Consider the following 13239-nt stretch of genomic DNA (forward strand, 5'->3'; position numbering starts at 1 on the left):
TACTGAACATCTTACACAAGGCCTCTTTAATCTTCTATCCACACAAGCCCAGTGGCTGCAGGCTTTCCTCCCGATGGCACGAGATCCAAACTTGTTTTCACTCAGTTCATCTTAGTCTCCAATCAACTAGTGAGTGTTTGGACACATGAGTATGTGGACACATGAATATCACACCCATATGTTATGCGTCTCCAAAACTCTTGCCACAAACTTAGACACACCCAATTGTATAGAGTATCTTTGTATACTGTAGCTTTAACATTTCCTTTCACTGAAACTAAGAGACCCAGAGAATCTATTCCGACATGACAAAGCATCATCCGTGCATGGTTTGAGAAATGGTGTGGAAGAACTTGAGTGTCCTCGGCTAAGTCTTATCCACAACCCCACAGAACACAGGTGGGATGAACTGAAACATCCCATCACACATCCTTACCCAACATCAGTACACAAATCTGACCATTCATGGTCCAAAATCTAGTGGAAAGCCTTCTGAGAATTGAGACTTGAGGATGTTATACCAAAAAAGCAGGCACCAACTCCAAATATGATGTGACTGTATACTTTAGTGCTAAATCATTAGAGTGTAAGAGAAACCCAGAGCCAAGATTATGTACAGGACCGATGCCTTTGTAATTAATCTATAGCCACTTTGTACCCTGCAAGAAACTGCTTTAAAGCTAGTATGACGGTGGATCAGCCTCAGTGACGGCAGTTTATTTATTTAGTTTGTGCATAAAGATTCTGCATTCTAAGGTCCACCTCATCAAATAATATTACCTTTGTTCAACTCCACACCATGTACATTAGCATGAAGTGAAGTACTCCAGTGAGGGAGGTTGAGGTCTTCAGGTGCCTCAGAGTGACAGATGTTCTATAAAAAAATAGTTTTTAGAGCGTGGAATACAGGATGTTCTTGGCTTCACTCTCTCTAACAAAGCAAGCAGGCACTGATGATAGGAATTTCAAGCAATACATTTGGATTAATGTTTTCAGAGCCTGCACCTCGTTATCTTCCAAGCACAGCCCATGCTTTAAAAGAGAGCCATGCATTAAAGCCCATGCTTTAAAAGAGAGCCAATGCCGTGCAACAAAGCACTAATCACTCCTTGTGATCCTTTAGCCCCTTTGATGCTGCATCAGATGCTCACAACACACATTTTTATTATTATTTATTATTTTACACATATATGATGAAGGGGCACGGTGGCTTAGTGGTTAGCACGTTCGCCTCACACCTCCAGGGTTGGGGGTTCGATTCCTGCCTCCGCCTTGTGTGTGTGGAGTTTGCATGTTCTCCCCGTGCCTCGGGGGTTTCCTCCGGGTACTCCGGTTTCCTCCCCTGGTCCAAAGTCATGCATGGTAGGTTGATTGGCATCTCTGGAAAATTGTCCGTAGTGTGTGATTGCGCCAGTGAATGAGAGTGTGTGTGTGCTCTGCGATGGGTTTGCACTCCATCCAGGGTGTATCCTGCCTCGATGCCCGATGACGCCTGAGATAGACACAGGCTCCCCTTGACCCGAGTTCAGATAAGCGATAGAAAATGAATGAATGAATGAATATATGATGAAACTTTTGAACTAAACTACTTCCTGAATAAAGTTCTGAGTTACATGGCTTCCATAATGCTGTGTGACCTTCCTATGTTCTCCAACACCATCCCATTGCTACACGGCGTCCACTAGCTTCCTGTAGCTGCTACATCAGATTTAAGATGCTGATGCTTCCCTACAAAGCCACTGGGACTTACCATAAAGCTCTTTAAACAGTCCCAAACATCCCCTAAGATATAAGGATGGTACAGATCAAGATAATTCTCTGAAATACTTAAACTAGCTCTAAAAACAAAGAAAGTAAAAAAAATATATATATATCATTGTTTTCTGTGTGTCGTCTTTTCATGCTGTATTCTTTCCCAACAGTCCGTGACCTACAGAACTTCTATCGATTTATTCATCGATAGAAACTTCAAAGCCCTGCGTCTTCCAAGTACAGTAAATATAAATGTAAATCTGAGTGCTCATGTATGAGTAAGAGGTCAGACAGCGCTCTACTTTGAATGTGTAACGCAGCCCTGTGACACAGCATGAGCAGCAAATAGACTGGGGAGAAAACAAGGTCAAAAATATGACGGCTGTTGAAAACGAAGGTATATTTCAAAACAAGTTCCGTTAATTAGAAAAATGAAAGACATTACCTTTTAAATAACGTATTCTTCCTTGAAGGCATTAACTATGCTAAGAGAAGTTACATAAAAAAAAAAAAAACCCACATAAACAAGTGATTGGAAATGCATGAAATTGTGAGCATTGTTTCATTTGGACAAATTTCAGCTTTCAAATTTGTATTTCTTTAGCTTTTCTTTAGAAGGAAATGGACATTTCTAGCAGGTGAATATACTTACATGAGGCTGTTAAAGAGTAACAGAGATATAAGGATGTTTTACTATACTTGTGTACTGTTCAGCTGCTCTTGTGGTTTAGTAGTGCATGTGCTGCCCCCTAGTGTTGTTCACGTCACTCGCTCATACACACATGGATTTGAGTATTTTTGTAAAGACCTTTTCTCCTTTTTCCATCTACACATATTCTATATTTTAGTTTTATTTCTTCTTTGAAAATTGTGAAGTTTAAAAATATACATATATATATTTATTTAGTTGTTCTATCGCACAGCTAGAAACGTCGTCTTGTAGGCTAACCGATTAGCCTTTTGGTTCATTTTCAGTGCTCGTAGCACTCTCCTATCTTTCCCTTTTCACCTGAGACACTCTGGATAAATGATTGCCCTAAATATCCTTTTTACTTTCTACAGAGCTCTTCTGCTTCCAAACAAATCCAATCCACAGGAACAACCACTTTTATTAAACACTGTTTATTAATCGCATTTCCATTAACCAAAATATATAGAACCCAAAATGTACCAAAAAAATGGCACGCGTGACATTAAAACACATGTGGAATGATACACAATTTACACAGAAGCATTCAGAAACACTGATCTACATGAGGAACATTCACTACAGAGGCACCAGAGGGTGGAAGAAGATCCTAATCATGCCACATTTACGCTAGAGAAAACCACGACACTGCATAATTCACTGCAATATGACAACCATATACATATGTGTGTGTGTGTGTGTGTGTGTGTGTGTGTGTGTGTGTGTGTGTGTGTGTGTGTGTGTGTTCTTCTGTTTCTGAGTCTGTGTCATCTCTGGGTATGTTCTGTTCGATGTATATTGTTGTGTGTTGTGTTTCTGAGTGTGTCATATCTGCATTTGTACTATTGTGGTGTGTATATTGTTGTGTGTGTGTTTCTGCCTATGTACAGTTGTTTGTGTACTGTGTGTGTGCGGTGTTTCTGTATGTGTGTTGTATCTGCGTATGTACTTTTGTGTGTATTGTAGTGTGTATATTGTTGTGTTTGTGTTGTTTCTGCGTATGTACTCTTTTGTTTGTGTATTTGTAGTGTGTGTATATTGTGTTTGTGTGTTGTATCTGAGTGTGTGTTGTATCTGCATATGTACTGTTGTGTGTGTATTGGGGGTGTGTGTATACTGTTTTGTGTGTGTGTTGTATTTGAGTATGTACTGTTGTGTGTGTATTGTAGTGTTTTTTTGTGTACATTGTCGTGTGTGTTGTTTCTGTGTATTTACTCTTGTGTGTGTGTGTTTGCGATGTTGTGCGTATATTGTGATGTTGTCGGCTCACTGCAGTGAAACGGTGATGAAATCACTGTAAGCTGTGTGAGTGTAAAACTTTCACTTTGCCATATAGTTGTTATGTTGTGTTGTGTTGTGTTGTGCTGTGTTGCGTCGAGACCCACATTAGTCTGTTCAACTAAATATCACCCTAACAGGAAGGTTAAAAAAAAAAAAAAGCTACCCCTAAGCTACGGCTAGGTACGTCGTGGGTTTCACACGTTCTCTGAGCTTTAGCTTTTACTGCATAATTCAGAACCGATGAATGGTTTGCATTTCGAGAGACGGGAGCCGTGAGGTAGCTGAGCGACTGCGGGTCAGGTGAGAGATCAACAACAGCTAGGCCTCAGACTTTAAAGCTAATCACCTCGTCCGTTTAATGCGCAAAAACGTCCAATACTGCAAAAAATCGAGGCATGCTTCTTAATGAACGTCGTTCTGCTAATATACATGGAGTCAAACAAAATGCACTGTGGGGGGAAAAAAAGCGTTTAAAATAAATACATACACACATAAATACACAACTTTTAAGTTTCGATAGAGAGGATAAAATAATAAATAATGAATTAATCAATAATTCACAAGAATAAATAAATGCGTTGAAAGTTTAGAGATTAGTTACACATTTTAGTTAATTAAATAATAATAATAATAATAATAATAATAATAATAATAATAATAATAATAATAATAATAATACCATACATAATAGAGCACGACATAGTTATAGTGAACAGATCATTCAATTGCTTGGACTATTTCTGGATACAGGATTATTACTCTGGTGTGTAGAGACATAGAGAGATATTACAGATAACGTACATATGGACATGTCTTCTGTTATTCTATCAGCTAGAGAAGAACTGAATGGTAGCAGTGTGTAGCTAAAATATAAACATGGGACAATTAACAGTTCAAAATCACCAAACATGAAACACTTCCTCTTTACTAGTTTATGGCTTTTCATTGCACTTCATAAGGTGCGTGTAAATGACAGAGGAAACACATCACACTGACAGCAGGCATTCAAGAAAAAAGACTGTAGCATCACTGCAAAGCTTGACTTTTTTTTTTGTTTTTTTTAAGCATAATTTGGTCCACAAGTTCAAATAAATCAAGCTGCTTATATGAACAGGCGACGTAATAATTCGTGGTCACAAAATACTCAGTGTACAATACAGAAATGAACAAAATACTGAGAGCGAGCGATATGATGCATATTCAACTGTTAGCATTTATTTTGCTTAAAAGTAAATGTGGTCAAAAGCTTAGGCCCTGATTTACTAAAGGTGTGTGTATGTGGTGTGTTTGTGTGTGTGTGTGTGTGTGTGTGTGTGTGTGTGTGTGTGTGTGTGTGTGTGTGTGTGTGTGTGTGTGTGTGTGTGAGTGAGTGAGTGAGTGCGTGAGTGTGTTAGTATGTGTGTGTGTGTGTCTGTGTGTGGGTATCTCAATGAGTCTGTAAATGTGTGTGTGTGTTAGTATGTGTGTGTGTGTGTGTGTCTGTGTGTGGGTATCTCAATGAGTCTGTAAATGTGTGTGTGTGTGTGAGTGTGTGTGTGTGTGTGTGTGTGTGTGTGTGTGTGTGTGTGTGTATCTCAATGAGTCTGTAAATGTGTGTGTGTGTGTGTGTCTGTGTGTGGGTATCTCAATGAGTCTGTAAATGTGTGTGTGTGTGTGTGTGTCTGTGTGTGGGTATCTCAATGAGTCTGTAAATGTGTGTGTGTGTGTGTGTGTGTGTGTGTGTGTGTGTGTGTGTGTGTGTGTGTGTGTGTGTGTGTGTATCTCTTCTCTCTAAAAGTGTGAAATATGGAGCACTCGTGCTGCATTTGATTTAAATAGGAAACAGGAAGTTTCAGAATTAACCAGTTTAGTGTGATGTTAACAATTTTTTTTCATGAAACTGTATTGATGAACATTCTAACATGACATCATACACTTAACTCAGGGTTCGAAGAAACCCCCCCCACGTTCCCGAGCAGGAACTTAAAGGGAATATTTTCATTATTTCTTTATTTGTCTAATTTGCGTTGTGAGCTTTAGTTGAACGCAGCATCAGTTTGGAGATGTCCAATAAAATTCTACTATTCATTACATTTTATTTATGAGCTCTTTTAAGATCAGGCCTCAGGATCCCAAAGTGTAATAAATGCCTTACTTAAAGTCGTATTATAAACGGCTGCATGTTCACGCCTCAGACGCTAACAGCATTAAAACAGACATTCACCTTTTACCCTATGAACGTGACACACTTTAATTTTGCATTCATACTGTATTTTTTCGATGCAACTCACAGCCTTTAAAATTGAATTGCACAAACACGCCTGGTTTAGTTCCAACACCTGGCGAGGTTCTCTTAAAGGAACTTAAGGAACTATCAAATCCACACAGCACCTCGTTTCCATAGGTTTCACCCGTCCGCTTTTCCTTACATGTGTGAGGATTTGAGATCTTAGTGAATCAAGGCCTCAGTATGTCACTGATTTGATGGCTTTCAGATTGGACTCGGACGTCATTATTTCCTTCTCCTTTATTTGTTTGCGAAGTTCCTTCTCCCGAAAGTGGGACGAGATCAGAGATTCCCAGTGTGGAGATAAAATGCCCAATACATAAAACAGTATTTACAGTACTTACACTGTCAAGTATACGTCACTTATAAAGGGAAGAGATATACGGTAATGGAAGACTGACCCATTTTTAGAAATAAAATAAGACCCACTGTGGAATATTGCCTGATAGCCTGAAATACTTTGTACTTAATACTGACAATACTGTGTCATAGGGATTATATCATAATAACTGTTTACTAATTCGGTCACTAATTAATCAATAAAGGATGGTTGATAGCGCAAGATCAATGACAGATCAATAAGAGTTTTACTGTAAACGCTACGCTACACAATAAACGCTACGCTAAATAATAAATTATGAATGAAAAAAATTACAAAACAAAAGAAATATGCTACATTTTATAAAGGGGATAACACACTATATATTCTAACATAAATACCGTTTCTTTTTTTTAGTTTTTGGATTAACGGGAATTATTTGCTACTTAGATCAATTCTTTAAAATTGAATTTGTTTTGAATTTAATTGTTTGTGAAGATGATGTTGGGATACTGAGCTATACGGTTATGTGATCATATTGTTGTTTTTTTCTTCATACTGTTACACAACAAGATTTAAATAAATCCACAAGAAGTCCTTCATACACAAAGAATCCCACAATTCCAGTCCTGGAGATCCACAGTCCAGTGTGGTTTAGTGATTAACCGGCTGTAGCTGACTGACTAAACCTGCAAATGTACTGGTGAGTTGAATTCGGGAGAATCGGCTAAATTTCACTTCAAACCTCCAGGACTGGAAGTCAGGATCCATAAACCAAATATGCAAGACCTTATGTGGTTATTTTCATGATGGAACCTTTGTGGATCTTCTCAATCATGAAATTAAGGTTAAAAAGCAAGTCTAAATCTCAGAAAGTCAAGATCAGGGAAGAAGAAGAAGAAGAAGAAGAAGAAGAAGAAGAAGAAGAAGAAGAAGAAGAAGAAGAAGAAGAAGAAGAAGAAAGAGAAAGCAGGTTTGAAAAGAATGACCCAGAAATCAAAACTAGTGGCATGGACATCTACTGGACATCGTATTCAGTCATGAAGTTAGAGATTTCACTTCCACTCTACTGACCTTCACAACAACTTTCAATCCAAAAGTGCAGATCTCGTATGTACTGTATGTGTATGTGTGAGTAAGCGTACTAGTCGGAAAACAGGCTGGCGAAAGACTGGCGCAGGCTGCGGATGGTCTCGGCTTTGACCTCGTCGTCTGCTGGGTTTCCTCTCAGCGTCTCTGTGAAGGTGTTGGTGAGGGACTGAGACTTGCTGAAAGGTAACACGTGGAAACGGTGTTACTTGTTTCTAGACACATAAGATCTTACTGTAGGCAAATGACAAGGTCGTACGAACCCCCTTAGATATTACTATATACTTAACATTGATATAAAACCAATTATTACTGACATTTAATAACAACAATATGTATTATCCAGCTGTCAGTAATGCTGGAATACACACATCTGGGTGTTGTTCTGTCTCACAGATACACTGATCAGCCACGACAAAGACAAGGTTCCATTTGTGCCTCTAAAACAACCCTGAACTAATGAGACATGGATCCACAAGACCTCTGAAGGTGTGCTGTGGTACAGTATCTGACACCAAGACTTTAGCAGCAGATCCTTTAAGTCTTGTAAGTTACTGTACGAGGTGAGGCCATCTCCATCTTTATGGATCAGACTTGTTTGTCCAGGACATGCTTGATCAGATTGTAAACAGGGAAATTTGGAGGCCAAGTTAACACCTTGGATTCTTTTTCATGTTCCTTAACCATTTGGTTTGGTACTAATCACTGAATTCTGGGAACACCTTACAAGACCTGCTGTTATGTCTCTCAGATCCTTGTACACTCTTCCCCATTTTTCCTGCTTCCAATACATCAACTTTGAGAGCTGTTTGGGAAGTCGTGGCCTAATGTTTAGGGAGTCTGACTCCTAAACCTAATGTTGTGGGTTCGAGTCTCGGGCCGGGCACGACTGTGATGCTCTTGAGCAAGGCGCGAACCCCCCCAACTGCTCCCTGGGCACCGCAGCATAAATGGCTGCCCACTGCTCCGGGTGTGTGTTCACTGTGTGTGTTTGTGCACTTTGGATGGGTTAAATGCAGAGAACAAATTCTGAGTATGGGTCACCGGACTTAGCCATATGTCACGTCATTTAATGAAGTCTCATTGTAACGAGATAATCTATGTTATGCACTTCATCGGTCAGTGAATTTAAAGTAATGTCTGAATGGTGTTAGTATAGCATGTCCTGTTTAAACTAGTGGACCTCGTGGTTAAAGTAACACAGTGAGAGTGGATTAAGTAAAAGAGCTTACTTGAGCTGTGGTCCTTGTTTCTGAGAGGAGGCTGCTGGGATTGGGCCTGGCTGGAAGGCTTGACTGGGAGAGGTGTTTGCAGAGCGAGTACGCTGTGGAGATCCCTGTGCAGGTTGAGACGATGAGGCAGAGCCTGACCGGGGACCTCCTACACACAAATAAACAAACAGTATACATTGTTCATCATCCTAATAATATGCATGTAGCTATAATATATTGTACCTCTGGGAATATGATTATTTAGCAGTGACTATGACATGTTCATGGCCATTCTTAAACCATGTGAGCTCTGCAGTCATCTCTAGCCTGAGTACAAATTGCTTCCTTTTCTATAGAAATAATGGCTTGATTCTGTGCTACAAGATTTCCAGACAACACTGTGTGATTTTAGTTTTCTTTGTAACTCACCTTGAACTCGTCTCGGCTGAGTCGTCTGAGGACCAGGTTGTGTCTGTCCCAGAGACAAAGTCAGATAGAATGCTAATATTATCACTTTTATTTATCTATTTAAATAAAAGTTTCTCATATATACAGGTTATTCCTGTCTTCTAGATACTCTCGGATGTCATTACGAGGGGCTGATAAACACTAGATAAGTCTTAAATTTCTTTAAAATACAAGATTAGGATGAATTTCAAGATGAGTCACACTGCACTTTAACTTGTACAAAGTTTAAGTATGTATATAGTGAATCATGCGGAGTCTAATATCATTTAATGAAGCACTGAGTCAGTAGTGGTGTTTGTTGGGGCACCTTTGCATTGGAGGACTGAGGAGAAGTGACACCGAGCAGAGAAAAAGCCATCTTGCTGAGGACCATATCAGCGATGAGCTGCTTGTCCTCCTCCACATGCTCACCAATCAGAGGCATGGAGCTGTCCATCACCTGAAACAAACCAGTTCGGATTAGGATGTTCTTAGGGAGTCGCTAATGAGGTGTTCACATTGGCACTTTAGTCTGAAACAATCTTACAGTTCACATAATTAATTGGTAATGTGAAAGCTGTCATGTGGAGCTGGAAATACAGTGTGGTACCAAACCCTGACTACCTGTAGCAGGTTGTGTGAGTGCACTGGAACTGTGACACACGGACTGCAGTACTCTTATTTGACCGCTTGGTGTCAGTGTAATAGTGTTCAAAAAATGTAAAAGATATACCTTAAAACAAATCACGAAAAAAAACAAAAACAAAAAAAAAAACAGAACAAAAAACTATAAAAATATGTCAATAGTTCTAGTTTTAGTTTAGATATCTTAAAGTATTGTTTAGTACATTAGGATTTGTGTACTTTTTCTATGTATTATTGATCTACAAAGGTTCCCTGAAGAGATCGACAACAACAGAGTCTCTTCCTGTCATTTTTAACACAGTTTGAAATTCAGCAAACCTTTTGAAGCTCTGTTATATTCTTAGGTTTGTAATGTTCATGTGGTTCAATTTATTTCAGATCACAGGTTTTCAATAGGACTCATATCCAAACCTCAACAACAACAACAACAACAACAACAACAACAAAACGTTATTATACAGATTGTTGAGAGATCTAAGCACCAGGCAGATGAGCTACTCTACAGTGGGGTTTTAGGGCTGCTGGGGGTAACCACGTACAGTCTTTGGTATGGGTTTGCTCTTAATGCGGTCTCTATTGTGTAAAGTTCTTTGGTTTTCCCCATGGTGATGGATTGCATGTGTGAGTAACCTCATAATTGATCAAAGGCAACGCCTCAGAAATCTTATACTTTGCACTTAGTCCATTTTTTTTACTATACAGAGTTCTGTAGGTTTTACATTTTACTGTAGGTCTTTTTGAAATAGCTATCATGATGCCACAATGAGGAACACTGCTACCTTGTAGCTCCAGGGTCTCTGGTACAATCCTGAGCTCAGGTTACTGTCTGTACTGAATTTCTATGCCATGTAGCCATGTGTCATTTCTCAGTTTTTTCTCCCATCTCTTAAATACATGCTGGGATTCGGATCAGGTTCTCTAACCTGCCCTGGGCGTGAATGAGTTACTGAACACGAATAGATGTTTAGGTAATTATTGTGAGAATAATTTTGTGGAAAAAAGCCCAGTTTTCTGACTCGGTACACACATCGTGCAACTTAATTAGTAACAGCTTATTAAGTATTTAATGAGAGAGATCAGTGGAGAATGAACAGACTGGTCTGAGCTGAGCTGAGTAAGTCTATATTAACTCATGTAATCACTCTTTAAAACTGTGTCGAGCAGAAAAGCATCTCAGAATGCACAACACATCAGACCTTATAGGGGATGAGCTATAACAGCAGAAGACTACAGAAGTTTCTACTCCTGTCAATCAAGAACAAGAGGCTGTGGCTTTTATTGGGAACAAACTCACCCAAACTGGACAGACTGGACAAAGACCAGGTGTTTTTTCTTTTTTTCCTTCTTCTAATATTTAGTTGTTCGTTTTACTTTGTTCTTTCTCATCAACACGACATTTCCACCCACGGTACTGTCACTCACTCAATGTTGTTTTGTTTCACGACATTCTGTTCAAACTCTAGACACTGTTATGTGTGAAACCCCCAGAAGATCAGCAGTCTCTGAAATCTTCAAACCAGCTTGTCTGCTACCAGCATCAAGGTCACAGGGATCTAATTTCTTCATTCTGTTGTTCGATGTGAAGGTTAACTGAAGCACTTGACGCACATCATTTGCTGATTAGATAAGTGCAATGATGAGCAAGCATACATGTGTTCCTAATAAAGTGGACGGTAAGTGTATAAGTACTAAACATACATGCTTACTTAAGCAATATTTTTTACTCATGTGCTAGAAGGACACCAACCGTTCTGGAGCTGATTGTAATCAACAACTGCCAAAACATCCAACATGCATAGTTAGAGATTCAAAGATTATAAAGGTCAATATTAAATATATTGACCCAAGCTATATTGAAATAAATGCTAAGCAGGATTGTTAAGGAGTAAACATCATGGACATGTTAATTAGGGGTCAACAGACCACACTCGGTGAAAAAACAAGGCTGGAGTATACTGGAAATAGAAAGTTCCTGAAATCCAGATCCAACTTTTTTTGACTTCCGAGATGATAAATAGATAAATAGATAGATAAAAAAAAGAAGAATAAATTCAGCAACAGTGTTGTCAATGCTGAGGGCTGTAGCTGGGATTATTATGGCCTAATAAAAGAAACCCAAAGAAGAAGACTGGGATAAGGTCTGAGTGCCGTGAGGCAGAGCGAGACGGGTACATGGCAGCGTTATGGTCGGAAAGTTTTAAATCACACAGACTCAAAGAAAAGAGACTGGCTGTAAAGTTTGTCCCACAACAGTGACTCATATGTGTGCCTGGAGTTGGATTTCAAACTGGGGAAGAGGTGTGTCACCTCACATGGGCAGCAAAACAGATGAGTGGAAGCCTGAGAGAGAGAGAGAGAGAGAGAGAGAGAGAGAGAGAGAGAGAGAGAGAGAGAGAGAGAGGAACAGCGCAAGTGGAAGACTCGTGTCTTGGCCGCTTGCTTACATGTGATCAGTTCTCTGGTGTAAACAAAGTTTGGGACAGGGGAAGAACCAAAAGCCACTGAGAGCAAGAAAGAGAGGAAGAGGTGGAGTGAGGAAAGGCTGGAGCAGAGAGGCCCTCTTAAAATATTGCTCCTTTATCTCCTGGGATTTGTACAATATATTTACTTTTCTAAATTCTGTATTTTTTTCTTGCATCTGGAATTTTCCAGATGTTTCCAGCAAAATCACAAAGTTTACTGTTATCGCCGTGCTGTATTTTAAAGGACTCTAGTAATGACTCTGTATTTCATACCAGTGGTTTACTGCTTTAAGCGTTCGTCAATGTTACTGGAACTAAACACAAAACAAACCGACAGCAGAATCCTTTATTTTCACAGCCATGACTGCACCACTCTTTGGGCATTAAATGAAATTAAACAATTTTGCAAAGCGGTTAAAGCTGAAAGGCTTTCCTGAGCAAATCAAGCAGCAGCAGCAGCAGCAGCAGTAGTGGGAGGTTTCAGCCTGTTACTCATAACCACAGCCACTGCCTGGGCAGAGACTTCAAACACCAGCCGTTTCCATCCCTGCTGTCCCGGCACATGCCCCCACATCCCCACCTCCCTTTAATTTACTGTGCTTCTGCTCAGAGTGATTCAGCAGACGACGAGCTTAGATCATCCTGCCGTGTGCTGGACGTGAGGTGGTCGAGGATGTTTTCATCAGTGGCGTAATGTTTTCTCTGTTGCCTACTAACATTTAAACACAGACACTGGCTTACACGTCACGGCAAAGCCAAGCCAAGTCGGCCCGATGTGTCGTAAGTCGTGAAGGGAGAGAATAAATAAAAAAGGTGATTTTTTTCTTGTCCCATCAACAGATAGATGTTTCATAAGAATCTACTCTGATTATTTTTTACCCTAGTTTGGATCGCTCCTTTCGGTTCATATCTGTTTTAATATCATAAAGTTTTAAGTATATAAATTGAACACCTTTTGCTTTCATTTGCATCACCTGGTCAGTGGATCTGATCTATAAAGTTTTCCATTACAGTAACACTGAGGTCGAACTCAACCAACTGCATTGGGAAGAAACCAGAGAATCCAGAGGAAACATACA

At 39.6% G+C, this 13239-nt stretch overlaps 1 protein-coding gene across 2 annotated transcripts in view; it reads right to left on the bottom strand.

Moving 5' to 3' along the window:
* Positions 1-5413: 5413 nt before the first annotated feature.
* The window catches only part of syn3 (synapsin III), an 89918-nt gene continuing 82092 nt past the window's right edge, over positions 5414-13239 (bottom strand). The window contains exons 11-14 of one of the 2 annotated variants that reach the window (XM_027153896.2): positions 9382-9513; positions 9036-9078; positions 8628-8775; positions 5414-7574 (exon numbers count right to left, since the gene is read on the bottom strand). In XM_027153896.2, the coding sequence (XP_027009697.1) occupies positions 7451-7574; positions 8628-8775; positions 9036-9078; positions 9382-9513 (447 nt within the window). In that variant the 3' untranslated portion in view covers positions 5414-7450. The remainder of the gene's footprint in view (positions 7575-8627; positions 8776-9035; positions 9079-9381; positions 9514-13239) is intronic. The other variant, XM_027153897.2, reaches the window with a different exon arrangement.

The sequence above is a fragment of the Tachysurus fulvidraco genome, chromosome 19 (assembly GCF_022655615.1).
Source record: "Tachysurus fulvidraco isolate hzauxx_2018 chromosome 19, HZAU_PFXX_2.0, whole genome shotgun sequence".
Lineage (NCBI taxonomy): Eukaryota > Metazoa > Chordata > Actinopteri > Siluriformes > Bagridae > Tachysurus > Tachysurus fulvidraco.